This window comes from Oncorhynchus clarkii, chromosome 8 (assembly GCF_045791955.1).
Source record: "Oncorhynchus clarkii lewisi isolate Uvic-CL-2024 chromosome 8, UVic_Ocla_1.0, whole genome shotgun sequence".
Classification (NCBI taxonomy): Eukaryota; Metazoa; Chordata; class Actinopteri; order Salmoniformes; family Salmonidae; genus Oncorhynchus; species Oncorhynchus clarkii.
The window spans coordinates 36,101,543-36,121,221 of NC_092154.1; the positions used below are offsets into that span (position 1 = coordinate 36,101,543).

A 19,679-nucleotide genomic window follows, 5' to 3' on the forward strand; every position below is an offset into this window, starting at 1 on the left:
GCAGATGGTATAAGACCTCATGCTCTGATACCAACAGGCTCAGGTCATTCTCCAAGCCATCAGTAATGCTACACAACTTAAACACTTTATCTGATACATGTAAATATTGTTCCTACCTGTATTATACTTCTGAGCCATTTACTTTGCAACAATAAGAAATCAAATATACGAACATTGTCAGCATTTCGTTGGATCGGTGTATACTCCTCAAACTCAACTCTGGACCTTGAAGCCAGTTTCAACTCTTACCCTATGGAGGTCCAGATTCCGCTGGTTCTGTTCTACCCGAATTGCACCCGCCTGTTGTCTCAAGTCTAAATCAGTCCCGATTAGAGGGGAACACATTTTTTTTTTTTTAAATGCTGTGAAACTGGCTTCAAGGTCCCGAGTTGAGTTTGGCTATACACCATATGTAGCTTTTACAAACAACTAATAAAATATTACATTTCCAAATAAACCATTAGTAACTAGAACAGGAAAATTCACATTGACCTCCAAGCCAGTTCAACTGCTTATTTAAAATGTTTTCCCTCTAATCAGGGGCAGATTTAGATTTGGGACACGGTGGATGCAATTATCAGATACAACAGCAAACCAGCAGTACTGCAGCCAGGCTCAATCACTTGTCCGAACAATCCTTTCTATTACCAGCCATATTATATTATCAAGCAACCCTGTCTCAAAATGCATAATCACCCAAGAAATGACACAAGTTGTTCTTTAGTCTAAGCCAAATTTTTATTCTGTACAGGAGGAAAACCTTTCAGTGGGTTAAAATGAAAGGGTGTGATCACAAGCATTCTCCTGGGGGACAGTGTTTTTAGGAGTTGGCGTTGGGGCCCTTCTTCTTGCCGAAGGTGGGCACAACATTGACGAAGCGCCTGTTGTACTGGATGCGGCGCTTGGCACGACCAGTCTTCTTTTTCTTCTTCTCCTGTTTGTCAACCTGAAGTGATAAAAAGAGAGCGTGCTACTATGGTCACTACTCTGCAGAAATACATTACATTTAGCAGACACTAATCCAGGAGCTGTGATGACTTTCAAACAACCAGACAATGTTACAACTGCCACAAGATCAACTACAAAATCATAGCCAACTAACAATCTAAATATATATATTTCAAATGCAGAAAGTGTCTGCTGACCTTGGGTGTCTGTCCCCTCACTTTACCGGCACGGGCCAGGGAGCCATGGACCTTTCCTGGTGGAGAGAGAAACCAAAGAGTGATTATTCCGAGTGAACATACAGCAATGGAACTAATGACAATAGAAATTCATAGTATCTTTAAGTAAACTACTGATCTGGAACTGTATGTGCAGCAGGTGGTCTAGCGGTTAGAGCATTGCACCAGTAACCAAAAGGTTGCCTTTTCAAATCTGAGTCAACAAGGTGAATAATCTATTGTTCTGCCCTTGAGCAAGACACCTAACCCCCCACAACAGCTCCCCAATGTGGTAGCCCCCCTGAACTTCCCAGATTCAGACAGGTTCTGTTCAAGCAGAAGTCAAGTTTCAGTTGGACTGTTTGTGCAATTGACAATAAAAACAAGTGTACCAGAAGTCAAAGCAAGGTGTCCATCCTATTTCTTTCAACAATCCAATCCTCTTGTGTGATTACTTTCAAGGTGGGAAGGAAGCATTTTCAAAGTATTCAAAAATCAGGCCATATTTGATGCGCCATCATTTTGAGAACTGACCTCCCAGCAGTCTGCCGGCCACCTCCAGGGTGCAGTGCTCAGAGATGCCACATTCCACCAGAGAGGAAGCATCCTCCAGGGGGGAGCCGGCCAGCAACAACACCTGGTCCTCCACTAGGAGACCCTCCAGACTCTGGACATGAACCTGAAACCACACACAATGGTTTGATCCAGACAATTTACATACATGTAACAATCCAGACAAGAGCATGCAGAATACGATTGGTGGCTGTGGTATTGTAGACTCCAAACAGTACACCAGTTAGCATTACACAATTAACATTTTCATTGATGCACCCTAGCTTGGCCTCACCTTGACATCTCGGACAGTCTCCTGTCCTGTCACCTCAAGGGTGTGAGTGTTCTGGGCACGCAAGAAGAGCTGCATCTTGATGCTGTGGATAGGAAGAGATGGCCAGTTAGCTTCCAGTATGAAAACAGCAGGCAGGAAGTGGGGTGTCATCATTAGTCCACATGTGACTTGAATCCCCTCTAAAAAGCAATCATGACTGAGCTAGGATTGAAGAGACAACTTAAGCAGGCAATATGTCAAACTATTTGTAGAAATCTACAAATCAATAGATAGCCATTTAGGAACCAATAACTACAACTTTGCAGGAACAAGCAATGCTAGCTAGTTAAATAGCCAACTAGCTAGCATCGCAGTAAGGTTGTGGAATGATGAAGTTCACTGGCTAACGTTAGCTTAAGTTGTAGTTAAGACAGTTAGCCCGGCAATAAGTTTGCAAATCAGCAACATGACAAATATGTGAAAATAAGTTTGAGTATACAAACATATGTATTATACTACACAATTATAGCTCGCTAGCTAAGCATCCATACGTGTTCGCTTAGCGACAGTTACGTGATTCATGTTAGTTAGCGTACGCTAGCCACGAGGCATGCGGTTTCGGAAAAATTATTAAAATTGCCAAATATAAGGCAATCCAAAAAAACTATTGTTCGTCGTGGATGGTAAAGTACTTACGACCAATATTCCGACCTATTATGTTGTATCTAAAGTGTATAAAATTCAACATTTCCTCTCATTTTGCACAGGCCTTACCTCGTTTGATGCTAGTCGTTCAACACTATGTTAAAAAAGGACTGAGGGAGCGTCGGCGGTGCGCATGTGTCAATGTGTGACGTCGATAGAAGAGAACCATGGAGATCCTATTAAATTACTAGAGGAGTCATGTCACAAACCCTCAATTTTGCGTTTGCAGCGTGAATGGCAGCCATCTTGGTCAGGGAGAAATTCCAAACTGGTCTAGTTGGGAATGAATGGCAATAGAGAGAGGCATGCTTTTAATTGTGAAGAAAAGTAAAAGGCATGTGATGTATCAGAAATGGTGTAATGGAATATTAGTCAACCTAAGTCATAATTACAGAGTTTATACGGGTCTTAAACAAATTTTCTGCATAAGTAGCCTCTAAAATATAGGGAACAGACCATCAATTACTGGAAAGCTGTGAGTCCTATTAGATGATACAACATTAGGACTTGTTGCATTTACAACTCGTCTAAGTCCTATCATTAACTGATTTGAGCCAGTGTATGGTTGTGGATTGACAGCATTGTTCAAATGGAATGTTGGCAGTTCATTTGAAAAAATGCATGGAATCATTCCTCTAAAACTGTCTGGCTAGCAGTTTCTAACAGTGCAGGTAAATTCTTCAAATTCATGTTTTAAACTATATCTTATCACAGCACTGGCAAACCATGGTTGATCAATATGGATGACCTTGGGACCATGATAAGGGACACGGTTCTTAGAATCCCTTCTAGTACTGCAATTCCTCATTTCTAAACTCGGCGAAAAGAGAAATGTCCTCTCAATGTCAACTGCATTTGTTTTCAGCAAACTTAACATGTGTAAATATTTGTATTTACATAACAAGATTCAACAACGGAGACATAAACTGAACAAGTTCCACAGACATGTGACTAACATAAATATAATAATGTGTCCCTGAACAAAGGGGGGAGTCAAAATGAAAAGCAACAGAATCTGGTGTGGCCACCAGCTGCAATAGATCCGGGCTCTTCGCTGGCCAAGGCAGAACACTGACAATCCTTTATTGCAGGAAATCACACACAGAATGAGCAGTATGGCTGGTGGCATTGTCATGCTGGAGGGTCATGTCAGGATGAGCCTGCAGGTAGGGTACCACATGAGGGAGGAGGATGTCTTCCTCGTAACGCATAGCTTTGAGATTGCCTACAATGAGAACAAGCTCAGTCCGATGATGATGTGACACACCGCCCCAGACCATGACAGACCCTCCATCTCCAAATCAAACCCGCTCCAGAGTACATGCCTCGGCGTAACGATCATTCCTTCAACGATAAACGCGAATCCGACCATCACCCCGGGTGAGACAAAACTCAGACTTGTCAGAGAAGAGGACTTTTTGCCAGCCCTGTCTGGTCCAGAAACGGTGAGTTTTTGCCCATAGGCAACATTGTTGCTGGTGATGTCTGGTGAGGACCTGCTTACAACAGGCCTACAAGCCCTCAGTCCAGCCTCTCTCAGCCTATTGCAGACTGTCTGAGCACTGATGGAGGGATTGTGCATTCCTGGTGTAACTCGGGCAGTTGTTGTTGCCATCCTGTACATCCTGTATCCTGTCTCGCAGGTGTGATGTTCGGATGTACCGATCCTGTGCAGCTGTTACGTGGTCTACCACTGCGAGGACGATCAACTGTCCGTCCTGTCTTCGACGTCTCACAGTACAGACATTGCAATTTATTTCCCTGGCCACATCTGCAGTCCTCATACCTCCTTGCAGCATGCCTAAGGCACGTTCACACAGATGAGCAGGGACCCTGGGCATCTTTCTTTTGGTGTTTTTCAGTCAGTAGAAAGGCCTCTCTAGTTTTCATAACTGTGACCTTAATTGCCTACCGTCTGTAAACTGTTGTCTTAACGACCAGTCCACAGGTGCATGTTCATTGTTGTTTATGGTTCATTGAACCAGCATTAAACCCTTTACAATGAAGATCTGTGAAGTTATTTGGATTTTTACACATTATCTTTGAAAGACAGGGTCATGAAAAAGGGATGTTTCTTTTTTTTTTTGGCTGAATGTATGTAGTGAACCGGCTGAGGTCACTCCCATCCAGAACATAAAAATCCAATTAGAACTGCTTGATTAAGACCATAAACTACATCAGCTTTGTAGTGGTGGGTTAGACTTGGGACAAAAGCCAGCATACGCCACATCCTACTGTACCACCCCATGTCCATGGTTGATGTCTGCTGAGTATGAGCTATGCTTTCATCTATAAAATGTGTACAAGGAGTAAGTACATGTCAATTACAGAAACTTATGATTGGGTAGGAACAGGTAATTTGCTGTCCAATCTTAACAGTTACGCTGCAATTGCAGTGTTAATAATATTGTATAAAAATGGTTAATTCAGGGAACAAAACAAGAAATAGGATAATGTCTTTATTACGAAATTAAGTCAAAAAAAAGAATCTTCATTCATTTCTGTTCTTGTCCCAGAAAACAAAACCCTTAATCTTAGGAAAGCAGAGAAGAGCCTGAGGGAGGACTCGGAGCACAGCAGGTATCACTACCTCCATACGAATCTATAATCTGTATCAAACATAACTAGTTTCCCCACACAGAGATATCGAAGAGGAACCAATCTAAAATTAAAAACATATAATTTGGCGTAATTTTGACTGTGGGGGGAAAACAAATAATAAGCTGAAGTCCGCATTACCAACACATGCGTAAAGAACACAAAAAACAGCCAGTCAATGAATGATGGTGAGATGGTGATTACAATGAATATGTCAAATGGCCAATGGAAACAAAAGGACATAAACAACAAATCAAAGAGAAGCTGAGCTGAGAGGTTGGGCTGGGTAGAAAGGATGCTTCCTCTGAATTTCTTCCTTCGGAAGGATCTCTGTCCATCGGTCTTTGAAACATCATGTTGGTGGAGGGGGGTAGTACTGGTTATACTGCTGGGCATACTGGTTGTACTGTCCCCAGGAATGCTGGCCCCAGTTATTGTACTGTTGCTGTAGAAGGAAAGCAAGGAAAGACAGGGTTAGTTGGCATTCCTGTCAGCGTCACCAGATGATAGAGTTCAACCCTATCGTCCTCCCATTTAAAAAAACAAAACAATTCTAGTGAGAACCAATTGTCATGGAACGCCTTTGTCAGGGATGGTATAACATTTGTCACCTTGCAATACAAATTGTGTGTATAACAATGTTTGACTCTGCTCTATCATAGGACTCACTTGGTACCAGTTGTAGTTGTAGGCAGAGTTGTCTCCCTGCATCATGTGCCCTGAGCCTGGGTGGTCGTCTGTACGCTGTCTCTTCGACTCGGGCTCCTGGGAGCTGCAGGGACACGAAGGAACAGGTTCATGTCAATCAAGAGCACCCAACTAAATCAATTCAGGTATGGCGATTCACAACCTGCTATGAAGCATCCTACTGTGTTGTACTCAATGTCGTAAATGTTAAACAGCGAGAGAAGTGAACAAATTCAAATCTTACCCATTCTCTGCTTTCCTCTTTGTCGACTCATGTTCTTTCAGAAGCTTCTGGTGTTCATCGTATGCAGTCACTAACCTGTGAGGATGGAAAAAGAGTACATGGTTGAGATTAGGAGTGCAAGCATGCAATATGGATTCATTGTCATTAATTGACTATTCAGAACACTGGTCAGTGAAAATGTACTCATTGTTTGAGGGTGTAGGTACTGTAGGTGAACTGACTTATTGATGTCGCTGCCAAAGTCCTCGAGGAACTCGACCTTGCGCTGAGAGAAGGTGAGGCGGCAGTCGAGGGGCAGCGGGCTGCTCAGGGCGCGGTCGAAGCAGGCCAAGATTTCAGCCTCATTCTGCTGCACGTCCCCACTGTACTCCAGCTCTAGCAGGTTCAGATACAGCTTAGGACTCGTCTGGAGAGACACACACACAGATTAATGAACTCAAATGGTTTCTCTAAATACATTTTCTCTGAATCAAACTCCCTTTGACACCATGTACTGTATCTCAATATCAAGATCCTGAAACAAGTGATTTCATTCATCTAGCTCTGTGATCTTACCTGGTCCTTGTCTATGGTTTCCAGCAACACCTTGCGGGCCTTGGTGAGGCTCCTCTGCACCTTCAGCAGCTGCCGGGCCAGCTTCACGGCGTAGAATGACGTCTCGCTGGCGTTCTTCCCCGATGCCATCGCCTCGCTCAGCAGGGCCTCTGCCTCCTCCAAGTTGCCGTGGCGACGTTCCAGGCTGACCCGCCGCAGACGCACCATGGCCAGGCCCGGTACCACCTCTTCCAGAGACTTCAGGATGCCGCGCGCCTCCTCTATGTTCCCTGCGGGGAAACAAAACACAAAAACGGGGTTGAATGTTTCTTACTAGTCTGTATAGAGAGGCTACCAAGGCTTTTGAACTTCTATTACGTGATCGTCTCAGCCTCGTTAGTCGAATGCACTTGTCTGTAAATCACATCAGGTAAAGGTCTGACAAGTGAGGTGTGTGAATCGTGGGGCTGGCACAATAATCATATAACCAACAACTATGGACAACCACCATTAACCACAATTGTTTTGTCAGAATTGTCTTAATACATTCATTTTAATAGGGTGGGGATTCATTTTTATTTTCAAATAAACAGTTGACCTAATAATCATACTTTTTTTTACAGTTGAAGTCGGAAGTTTACATACACCTTAGCCAAATACATTTAAACTCAGTTTCCACAATTCCTGACATTTAATTATAGTAAAAATTCCCCGTCTTAGGATCAACACTTTCTTTTAAGAATGTGTAATGTCAGAATAATTAGTAGAGAGAATGATTTATGCTTTCATTTCTAGTGGGTCAGAAGTTTACATACACTCAATTGGTATTTGGTAACATCGCCTTTAAATTGTTTAACTTGGGTCAAACGTTTTGGGTAGTCTTCCACAAGCTTCCCACAATAAATTGGGTGAATTTTGGCCCATTCCTCCTGACAAAGCTGGTGTAACGGAGTCAGGTTTGTAGGCCTCCTTGCTCACACACACTTTCAGTTCTGCCCACACATTTTCTATAGGATTGTGGTCAGGGCTTTGTGATGGCCACTCCAATACCTTGACTTTGTTGTCCTTAAGCCATTTTGCCACAACTGTGGAAGTATGCTTGGGGTCATTGTTCATTTGGAAGACTCATTTGAGACCAAGCTTTAACTTCCTGACTGATGTCTTGATGTTGCTTCAATATATCCACATAATTTTCCTCCCTCGGGATGCCATCTATTTTGTGAAGTGCACCAGTCCCTCCTGCAGCAAAGCACCCCCACAACATGATGCTGCCACCCCCGTGCTTCACAGTTGGGACGGTGTTCTTCGGCTTGCAAGCCTCCCTCTTTTTTCTCTCCAAACATAACGATGGTCATTATGGCCAAAGCTCTATTTTTGTTTCAACAGACCGGAGGACATTTCTCCAAAAAGTATGATCTGTGACCCCATGTGCAGTTGTAAACCGTAGTCTGGCTTTTTTATGGCGGTTTTGGAGCAGTGGCTTCATCCTTGCTGAACGGCCTTTCAGGTTATGTCGATATAGGACTCGTTTTACTGTGGATATAGATACTTTTGTACCCGTTTCCTGCAGCATCTTCACAAGGTCCCTTTGCTGTTGTTCTGGGATTGATTCGCACTAAAGTACGCTCATCTCTAGGAGACAAAACGCATCTCCTTCCTGAGAGGTTTGACGGCTGCGTGGTCTTATGGTGTTTATACTTGCATACTAATGTTTGTACAGATGAACGTGGTACCTTCAGGCTTCTGGAAATTGCTCCCAAGGATGAACCATACTTGAGGTCTACAATTTATTTTCTGAGATCTTGGCAGATTTCTTTTGATTTTGTCGAGTTTGAAGGTAGGACTTGAAATACATCCACACCTTCAATTGACTCAAATGTCAATTAGCCTATCAGAAGCTTCTAAAGCCATGACATCATTTTCTGAAATTTTCCAAGCTGTTTAAAGACACAGTCAACTTAGTGTATGTAAACCTCTGACCCACTGGAATTGTGATAGATTATTCATTGTGTCTGTAAACAATTGTTAGAAAAATGACTTGTGTCATGCACAAAGTAAATGTCCTAACCGACTTGCCAAAACTATAGTTCGTTAACAAGAAATTTGTGGAGTGGTTGAAAAACGAGTTTATGACTCCAAACTAAGTGTATGTAAACTTCCGACTTCAACTGTACAGGAAGAGGGTAAGGTTGGTACATATTCTTTTACAAGCAAAAACGGCACAGTCGGGAGGAGAGGCTCAAAAACAGGTCAAAAACATTTCATTTAGACGGGAGGGAGGGGGTTACCAAAGCTGTGTTGCATTCATTAAGTATGCATGTAGTAGCCAATTTTCATTGATGCATTATGGTGCTTTACAAGCTCAAAACCATTTAACAAAATTGACAACCATGGTCATTTTCTTGACAATTAATCCTTACCCAAAACTCCATAACCGTCACAGTTAAGTGGGAACTAGAAACACCACTCACCCTGCTGCTCCTCGAACGCAGCCCACAGCAGGTGAATGTTGGGCTTCTTGGATAGGTGGATGGTACACGCCTTCTTGTACACATGTCTCACTCCCTCAATGCTGTAGCTCTCTAGATATTTTGCGTACTTCAGTGTGAAGCAAGAGAAAGAGAGGAGGGTTGGAGAAAGAGGGGAGGACGGGGTGGATGGAGAGCAGGAGGTGGAGAGAAGACGAGGAAGGGAAGGTGACAACAACATTTTAAAACACTTATTTCCGGTTTGCTCAACCAGTGAATTTCTTCATTGACAAGATCGTGTTTTTAGAAATGTTCTTTGTAAACCCATCAGCACCTTCATGGAACCAATAAGATAAGTTTCTGTAAGGTAGTGGGAGACGGAGAAGATGCAACGTAGTAGTTGGCAAATGCTGGAGTCAAATCTTGTGTGGCAAAGCTGGCCATCCCCTAATACAACAGATACAGTGGTTAACAGATCAACGTTACACGCAAAGAAGAGATGTTCAGGACGATTTACTGTTGTCAGGAAGTGATGCAATCGTTGATAGGGGAAGTGCGGGGGTCATTATTTTTGAGGTGGGGTTGAAGGTCAAAGGTTATGGTTGGGTTACCTTCATCCAGAAGTCCTCGTAGAGAGCACAGGCGATGAGGCAGCGTTCGAACAAAACGACCACGCGTTCGGGAGTGCCATTCTCGATCTCAAATTCCAGATACTCCTTCCAGTTGCTGAGCTGGGTCTTCTCCAGGGCTTTAACGTGGAAGTAGGGCCGTTTTATCTACGAGGGGAAAAGGGAAACACGGCATTCAAAATGGCAGCGGACCAAAATGTACAACCATTTCAAAAGTAACGTTATTAACAATGGAAGGAAATTGAGGGATAGTTCACCCCAAAAATCAACATTTGTCAAATATTTTCATACCTCGTATTCCATCTATTGTGTAGACATCTGTAGGCCTCAATCCCAAATGAATGGGAAAGAGTGGCACCATCCAATTCCATCTCCACCCAGCTTGACAAAGCCCACTTTAGAGGTATGAAAACTTTGAGGTGAACTATTCCTTTTAACAATATGAAATACAATTCGATGATATTCTGATCATTAAAGACAGATGTCAGTACTCACCCCCTCCTCGAAGGCCCAGCGCTTGCTGACCTCCTGCTCGTTTTGGTTGAACACCTCCTGACGCGACTCGATCACCTTGTGGCGCATGTTCTCAATCTCCGTCACTCTCTAAACATAACAAGACACTCAACGTTAACTGCTTGACTTTAAAACACAATCTCGTAACCATCTCATTCTCCACTGATGTGCAAACTGCATGTCCAGCTGCCAAGGTTATTTACATCACCCTGAGACTGAAAGAGAGCCAGAGACAAGCAGGGGCTCTGCCTGTCGAAGGTGGCCTACCCAGGGAACGAGGCCCACCCCGGGGCAGGATATGTACCATATCCACCCTGTCTGTAGGCCAGTCCTGGTGCTGGGGACTGGAGAGGACGAGGAGGGGCCACTCGACTAGGCCAGCCAGCCACGATTTGTCCATTCCAAATCCCTGACTGGATGATGCCCACGTACTCATTGGCTTGGCTGCTGACGGAAAGACACCTGCACAGATTTGTGTTTCACCCCATGGATGATGTCTCCATGGGTGATGATAAAGAGACAAGGGCCTCCTTCCTAACTCTCTGGTATGTTGTGGTACATCAACCCCCCTGAAGGTGAGGCAGCAGAGTCGTACCTTAGCAGGATCTGGGAGGTCCTCGGTGCCGGCTGGGAGTCCCTCAGGCTCTGCAGGTGTTGCTTCCTCTCCATCCTCATTGACTGTGACTGCATTGGCTTTGGCTAGCTCCACCCTGAGCTGGACAAACTCCTCCTCTGACAGGAAGTGTTTGGGGTTGTTGTTCTGCACATGCTCTTTGAACCTGAAGAATGACAATCAGTACATCACTAAGAGAACAAAAAGTACTACCAGAAAATAGTGCCCCTGAAAGTAAGTGTGGCTGACAAGGTTAGAACTAATGTCTGTGTTTGATTTCTATGAGCTACCAACTACCTGAGATGTTGACCATAACCCTCATGGACGGTTTATCAAAACCCATTATGAATGAGCTGACTAGTCATACCTCTGGAGGTGCTGTGAGTAGAGCTGGGTGGGTATGCCCAGGATACGATCGTAGATGGCCGTGACGTTGGCCAATCTCTCCTGCTCCGTCTCCCAGTTGATGTAGGCCTCCCACAGACGGTCAGAGCGGAAGTCTGTCCCTGCTGCCAACACAGCATGCTCATACGCACTGTAGGATAGGACACAGACGACATGATTAACGATCAGAGTTGGGTAGGTTACTTTCTAAATGTAATCCGTTAGTTACCTGTCCACATTTATCAGTAATGTAACTGTTGGGTTACCCAAGCTTAGTAACGTAATCTGATGGCTGTCCCTTTAAAAAGGCATTAGAAGAAGACAAAAAGGATCCATGCCTGTCATCATAGTGGTCTTTGACTTGTGGTCAGACTAGCTCAGGTGGAACAAAATTAAACGTGCACTTTTTTTCAATGCTGAATTGAAGATCGTTGAGAAAACAAAAAAGGTGTCAATACATTTTTTCTGCAAACATATTTTTTGAATATTAATAATATTATTCAAAAGCATCTGATTAGTTCTTTCTTGGAAAACAAATTACTCCCGAACCCTGTTAACAATACACTATGACCTGTAAAACACTTGGTTTTGGAAGTGTCACAAGGTTCTCTCACACACAGGTGTGTTTTTTTTAAATATTTTTATTATTTTTATATATTTTACCCCCCTTTTGTCCTCAATTTTTGTAGTATCCAATTATTAGTAGTTACTCTCGTCTCAACTCCTGTACGGGCTCGGGAGAGACAAAGGTCGAAAGTCATGCGTCCTCCAAAACACAACCAAGCCGCGCTGCTTCTTAACACAGTGCGCATCCAACCCGGAAGCCAGCCGCGGAGGAAGGAAGGAAGGAAAGACTGTGCACCTGGCGACCTTGGTTAGCGTGCACTGCGCCCGGAGGAGTCACAGGTGCGCGATGAGACAAGGATATCCCTACCGGCCAAACCCTCCCTAACCCGGACGACGCTAGGCCAATTGTGCGTCGCCCCACGGACCTCCCAGTCGCGGCCGGCTGCGACAGAGCCTGGGCGCGAACCCAGAGTCTCTGGTGGCACAGCTAGCGCTGCGATGCAGTGCCCTAGACCACTGCGCCACCCGGGAGGCCCCCGGCGTTTCACTTTTCAGTGAGGACAAAGCTTTTTACTCACGCTCTAATGCGTGACGGTGTCTCTGGGTCTTCAGGGTCAGCGTTGTCCTTGATGAAGGACAGGTAGTGGAGCCACAGGTCCACACTGAGGGGGATGGCATGCACACCCCGCCGGTACACCTGGGGATAGGAGGCAAAAACAACGTTGGAGAATGAGACAACCAGTGTGAAAATTACTGAATGAATGACTGTCACAGCAAGGACCCAAACAGTAGACAGCACAAAGCTCCAGCCCCTAACCCTGTCAAGCCCTTTCAGATCAGGACAGAGGATAGGAGGAGAAGATGTCCATTTACACAATTAAACACCACTACATGAGCCCAGCCACAAAGAGACTTACCTCCTCTGCCACCTGTGCATTGCCATGTTTCTTCTCAGTGTCAGCTAACTTCTTCCAGTAGCCGTAGCAGTAGGGGTAGCGCAAGAAAAACGCATCAAACGCCTTCCTCACCACACCAAGATGATTCTGAGGCGGCAAAAAAATTACATTTCCAACTTGCTTCCTGACAGAAAAACCTCAATGTTTACATGTAGTATTCAATACAGCAGATAAAACCTAGTCACAATTACAAGCAAGGGTCAACATAAAAATTCCAGGACTTTTCCACACTCACCTCTTGCTCCACATACTGCAGCAGGTAGACCCAACCATTGAAGTCTTCAGGGTTCTCCTCACACCCTTTAGCCAGCTTCTCATACTCAGAAGGGATAAGAGGCTCTGTAGGGACAGCTGGTTCCTCAACAGGTTCCACCTGCTCTGTCTCTTTGGATTCTTCAAGTTCCATGTTAGCTGGGCTACTATCTTCTGCAACCATTGGTGGCTGGGCTTGGACTGGATCTTGTTGCTGTTCTCCAGCGTCAGACAACTTCTCGCTCTGTATCAAAGGCTCTGTGGCTGTGTTGTTGTGTCCATCCTGACTCTCGTCTGACGATGCCTCCATTTGATTCTGTTGTTCTGCCTGTGGAGAACGAGACTGCTCATCTGAATCCTCATGCTCCTGACGCTCCTCTTGGAAGAGTTCAGCGCTCGCTAGCTGGAAGTGCTGCACCGCCTGTTCAACAGATCCTAGATCAGACTGCTGGACCTGGTGCTGCTCTATTACCTCTGGCGACGACTGATCTGACTCTGAGTCCGAGTCGTGGATAACCGTGGTGAGGTTATGGGGATCCTGGTCAAGGGGGAAGGAAATTATTACCAACAAGCAACTAAGAAAATAGGCAAGGGACTGCCTCATGTTTGAGAGAGCACCACTGTTGAAAGATGAAAGTGTTGGTGTTTAGACCTACTAGTAATGCAGGCAGACAAAATAGCATTTGCCATGTTGTTGTACAGAATAATAACAAAAGGGATACATTGGCCTTGTCATTACAACTACGTCCAGGGCAAAAAGAGGTCAAACCCCACGTGCATTTCCCACACTGACCTGATCCATGGTCCATTCAGCAGCATGCGTGAGGACAGGCAGGTCAGGGAGGAAGTCCTCTCCGTTGCCCTCCATGGCTGGGGACTCCACACTCTCAGGGCTGTCTGTGTCCAACATCCCCGTCATGGGCTCGTCTGAGAGGTGCAGGTCTGGGGAGAGGAAAACATATTGCACGTCAATATCACAAGATCGAGAAGGGACAGTAATTATTAGTTAGTATTACAGAAAATTGATGTGGAATCACGTATGACTGGGTGATATGGCTGGTCCCATGTTTCATTAAATCCCAGAAAATGTCCATACTAAATCCTCCGAAAGAGAGGAATGAGTAAGAGGTCTGCCAGCAGTCAAGTGCTGGTCATGTGCATTTCACATGAGAGGTAGCTGCGTTCCTTTGCTTTTCTAAAGACAAAGGAATTCTTCGGTTGGAATATTATTGAAGTTTGACATGTTTCTACGGACAGTAACGGAACTTTGACATTTTGTCTGCAACTAGGGAACACGCTTCATGGCTTTGGATTTGTTTACCAAACGTGCTAACAAAAGTAGCTCTTTGGACAAAAATTGACATTATCGAACAAAACAAGCATTTATTGTGGAACCGATTCCTGGGAGTGCATTCTGATGAAGATCATCAAAAGTAAGTGAATATTTATAATGCTATTTATGGAATACTTTTGACTACCCAACATGGCGGATATTTCTCTGACTGGTTTGGGCTCTGAGCGCCGTTCTCAGATGATGCTTTTTCCGTAAAGTTTTTTTGAAATCTGACACAGCGGTTGCATTAAGGAGAAGTGTATCTAAAGTTCCATGCATAACACTTGAATTTATCAACATTTATGATGAGTATTTCTGTGAATTCATGTGGCTCGCTGCAATATCACTGCATGTTTTAGAACTACTGAACGTAACACGCCAATGTAAAATAAGATTGTTGGATATAAATATGAACTTTACTGAACAAAACATACATTATTGTGTAACATGAAGTCCTATGAGTGTCATCTGATGAAGATCAAAGGTTAATGATTAATTTTCTCTATTTCTGCTTTTTGTGACTCCTCTCTTTGGCTGGAAAAATGGCTGGGTTTTTCTGTGAGTTGGTGGTGACTTAACAATCGTTTGTGGAGCTTTCGCTGTAAAGCATTTTTTTTAAATCAGACACTGTGGCTGGATTAACAATAATTTTATCGTTAAAATGGTGCCTAATACTTGTATGTTTGGGAAATGTGATTTCTGAGATTTCTGTTGATTTGTATTTGGCGCCCTGCAATTTCATTGGCTGTTGGCGAGGGGTTCCGCTAGCAGAACCTAGACAGGTTAATACAATGGTAAGGTCAATACACTGCATTTCAAACAGGCAGGAATAATGTAACTAATTCAGGGCTTGTAAAATTATACCTTGGCTAAATAGTCTTTCCACAACCATAAGACTCACTAATATTGTAATTATTTTAACAAAATAAATTGGATCTGCTTTTTGCAATAATCACTGATCTGGCTTTAAAGTCTATGAAAATGCCATTTTTGTTACAAATTTAACCAGAACCACGCACAGCCACTAATGATCACCAACTTCTTGCAGCAGGCATTATAGAAAATGAACACAGGTCCCATAAACACTCAAGTGAGTAACCAGCTAAACTTTATATTTAAAGTCTAGCCAACTTGGATCTACTTGCTTGCCAACAAGGTAGAATAGTTAAACTTACGAATACACCTGTCCATCACTAACAACTTAGCCTGTTCACTTTGTTTAGACACTGAGATCAAGTGGCCTATCTGTATAAAAATATGTTCTCAGAATGAGAACGAGTTGCCAATGTCTTAATGTATAAATGCATCTTATGCTCATTGCACTTTTAAAAAACACAGACAAGACATCTAGCACATAAGTATGTGGCTAAAATGCTTCTAGCAGTACGTTGTGAGACAGAAACTGAGCATACACTTTCCACAACCATGTTCTCTGTTCTACATTTCGGGAGTTGAGACAAAAAAAAAAAAAGTATTGTTAGAAAGGATTCTCAACTATTACAGTAAAATAATGTCCAAGTGTTTCGGAGTCCATATGACCAATTCTGTTGGACCAAAACTCAAATAGCGAGTTTAAACTGTTCGTTGTCAGAGAGGAAGAAGTTATCTTTTGTCGTTGTGTGTGGCAGGGGCTTGGTGTCTGTGTAAAGGTGCCTACAGCACAGAAGGAGCGAAGGAGACAAAAATGATTAAGGTGGGAAAATGAAAACTTTGATACTTGCAAAAACGCTCGAACACATGAATTTTAGATAATACGATATGGTCACCCAGCACTTGGAGTAAGAAGTGGATCCAGACAGTGTTGACATAAAAAGCAACGCCAAAGATCACATTGACATGACTGGATTATGGGTAGCCTCCTTTAGAATTCAAGAGTGAAATACTAACATGTAGGCTCAGCATCCCTGAACAGTCCATTACAAGTAAGAATGCTGAACAAACTTAATTCCAACTTTACTTGTTGTCCCCTGATTTCGGCAACATAGAGGTAAATATGGTACAAAATATCTACAGGGAAGTGTAATCAACATGACTTTCAGTACGCTGATCTGTATATAGGTTTTTATTTCCGTTTTAGAATTTTTTATACAAATGAAATTCGCACTTATACAAGCACCTGCACAATATGGTTGAGTCTAACCAAACCACAGACAGGAATGCCAAATCTTCCAGCTGATTGCGAGGAAACATGCTTCAGTCCCCTACATTTGTCTATTGTATACATAAATTGTGCATCACGTGCAATGCCTCAAGAGATTGAAAATACAAGCTACCGAACCTTCAATGCAGTCGGAAAGTATTCAGATCCCTTCACTTTTTTCACATCCTTATTCTAAAAATCGATTAAATAGTCCCCCCCAATCTACACACACAAAAAACAGATTATAAATGTTGGCAAAAAAATTAACTGAAGTTACATTTACATAAGTATTCAGATCCTTTAATCAGTACTTTGTTGAAGCACCGTTGTCAGCGATTACAGGCTTTAATCTTCTTGGGTATGACGCTACAATCTCGGCACACCCGTATTTAGGGAGTTTCTCCCATTCTTCTCTGCAGATCCTCTCAAGCTCTGTCAGGTTGGATGAGGAGCGTCGCTGCACAGCTACTTTCAGGTTTCTTCAGAGATGTTCGATCAGGTTCAAGTGCAGGCTCTGGCTGGGCCACTCAAGGACATTCAGAGACTTGTCCCGAAGCCACTCCTGTGTTGGCTTGGCTGTGTGCTTAGGGTCGTTGTCCTGTTGGAAGGTGAACCTTCACCCAACTCTGTTCCTCTATCCCGACTCGTCTCCTAGCCTCTGCTGCTGAAAAGCATCCCCACAACATGATGCTGCCACCACCATGCTTCACCATAGGGATGGTGCCAGGTTTCCTCCAGACGTGACGGTTGGCATTCAGCCCTAAGGATCTTGTTTCTCATGGTCAGAGTCTTTAGGTGCCTTTTGGCAAACTCAAAGCGGGCTGTCATGTGCAGCCTCCTTTTACTGAGGAATGTCTTCCGTCTGGCCCCTCTACCATAAAGGCCTGATTGGTGGAGTGCTGCAGAGATGGTTGTCCTTCTGGAAAATGCTCCCATCGCCAGAGGAACTCTGGAGCGCGGTCAGAGTGACCATCAGGGTTTTGGTCACCCCCCCAATACCAAGGCCCGACTCCCCCAATTGCTCAGTTTGACTGGCCGGCCAGCTCTAAGAAGAGTCTTGCTGGTTCCAAACTTCTTCCATTTGACAATGATGAAAGCAACTGCACTTGGAGACATTCAATGCTGCAGAACATTTTTGGTACCCTTCCGCAGATCTATGTCTTGACTAAATCCTGTCTTGAAGCTCTACAGATAATTCCTTTGAACTCATGGCTTGGTTTTTGCTCTGACATGCACCGTCAACTGTGGGACCTTATATTGACATTTGAGTGCCTATCCAAATCATGTCCAATCAATTAAATGAACCACAGGTGAACTTCAGTCAAGTTGTAGAAACATCTCATGGATGATCAATGGAAACGGGATTCACCTGAGCACAATTTCAAGTCTCATAGCAAAGGGTCTGAAATAAAGGTATTTTTTGGTTCCTAAAATTACCCAAAACCTACTTTCGCATTGGCATTACAGGGTGTGTATAATGATGAGAAAACAAATTCAATTTTAGAATAACACTGTAAAATCTGGAAAAGGTGAAGGGGCCTGAACACTTCTCGAATGCACAGTAACGCAAAAATTTGGGTAAACAACATTATCTCCACGTCATACCACCAAAAAGGACCAAGAGCATGTACAACCGGTTAAGTACGATATATATTTGTATTCAACATTCTGGCCTGTAAAGACTATTGCGTCTTTGATCAAACAATTTGATGTTTAGGCAGGGTTATAGGTTCCTGTGGCATCTCTAGTCTAGTAATGCACTAAAACAGTGTGTGTAATATATATATGTGTAATACACACTGTGTGTGTAATATATATATAAATAACACTTAGTGCATTACTAGACTAGAGATGCCACAGGAACCTATAACCCTGCCTAAACATCTAATTATTTTGTTACTCGTTTTCAGTTTACACATACATACATACATATATATATATATATAACAAAATAAAATGTCATACATACTCCAGATTAGTAACCTGAACCCTTCAAATCATGCTCAACTTTATTCAAGTAGTTGTAAACCAAAGAATCCCCACCGACCGCAGCTCCTGACTTCTTCAGTCTCATCGACTTGTGCAAGCATGCGTACTTCCGTGTTAAGGAACATAGCTAGCATGTTAGCTAGCACAGGCGCGCGTGATGGCGTATAGTAACGTCAGCTATCATATCTAACTAAACATTTTAATTGCTCAATCAACAACGACCAAAATATCTAACTAGCCCACTTGTAATGATAGCTAGCCAGACCCCATTGAAGCACGACGCGGTAAACACACCAGTGAAGTTGGCTTAGTAACCTAACTAACCGTAGCTAGTTAATTCAAACGGATCTAAATACCTAACTTACCCACTGACTGTATATCCTCGAAAATAAGACGTTAGTAAAGTTCACATATGCTGTGTGTCATTGTAATGATAGTAGGGAAAGGCGACCGTTTAATTTTAATCCAATAATTGGCTGAAAGTCTTAAACAGTACCACAGCGTAGTGATGTCTTCAACCCTGCCTCGGTTTGGGCCTAACGACGTTAGCTGCTAGCTAGCCAGACCGCACACGTCCACCACCATCTTCACATTACAGCAAGCGGAGTGTTAACAAGTTCAGGGGAAAACATGTATAAATATTTTTTTCCAACTTACCAGTATCTTCCATGAAATTCAGTTTAGACAAATGTGTATTTCTGTTACTTTAAACGTATCTAACCAACAACATGTAGCCGCGTTTCTACTCTCATTCTCCAGCAACAACTTTGAGGAGGCTTCGGAAGGGCAGACAGAATGTGCGCATGCGTAACGCTCTCAATAGTTACCACAAAGTCAAAATGGCTATATCGTAAATATTTGCTTTTGGTTTAAGATTTCGGTCAGGTATAAGGTTAGCAGTGTATTTCATGTTATGTTTAAAATCAGATTTTAAAAATATTCATTGTAGAAAGAGGCGGAGTTTAGCCATAATATATTTGTGGCTGTAGTAACTAGTGACGACCCATGCGTACTGTAGGGGGGTGGATCCACTAAGATAATGGCTGTGTTCGAGAGGATCAAAACCGTAATGTATCAT

The 19,679-nt window shown here is 43.3% G+C and overlaps 2 protein-coding genes across 2 annotated transcripts; both read right to left on the reverse strand.

The window, feature by feature from the left end:
- Positions 1-713: 713 nt before the first annotated feature.
- On the reverse strand, positions 714-2,861 carry LOC139415656 (ubiquitin-like FUBI-ribosomal protein eS30 fusion protein). Its single transcript, XM_071163769.1, has 5 exons — positions 2,764-2,861; positions 2,011-2,092; positions 1,698-1,842; positions 1,146-1,201; positions 714-946 (listed from the first exon to the last, which is right to left on the reverse strand). The coding sequence occupies exons 2-5, from the start codon at positions 2,083-2,085 to the stop codon at positions 821-823; spliced, it is 402 nt and encodes a 133-aa protein (XP_071019870.1). The 5' UTR covers positions 2,086-2,092; positions 2,764-2,861; the 3' UTR covers positions 714-820.
- A 2,279-nt stretch (positions 2,862-5,140) lies between these two features.
- On the reverse strand, positions 5,141-19,410 carry LOC139415338 (pre-mRNA-processing factor 39-like). Its single transcript, XM_071163403.1, has 15 exons — positions 19,259-19,410; positions 13,933-14,081; positions 13,123-13,677; positions 12,849-12,974; positions 12,510-12,628; positions 11,348-11,515; positions 10,963-11,146; positions 10,350-10,457; positions 9,837-10,001; positions 9,229-9,355; positions 6,779-7,047; positions 6,445-6,629; positions 6,224-6,298; positions 5,962-6,064; positions 5,141-5,737 (listed from the first exon to the last, which is right to left on the reverse strand). Exons 1-15 carry the CDS (start codon positions 19,269-19,271, stop codon positions 5,645-5,647), a joined length of 2,439 nt encoding a protein of 812 aa, XP_071019504.1. The 5' UTR covers positions 19,272-19,410; the 3' UTR covers positions 5,141-5,644.
- Between the last annotated feature and the right edge of the window lie 269 nt (positions 19,411-19,679).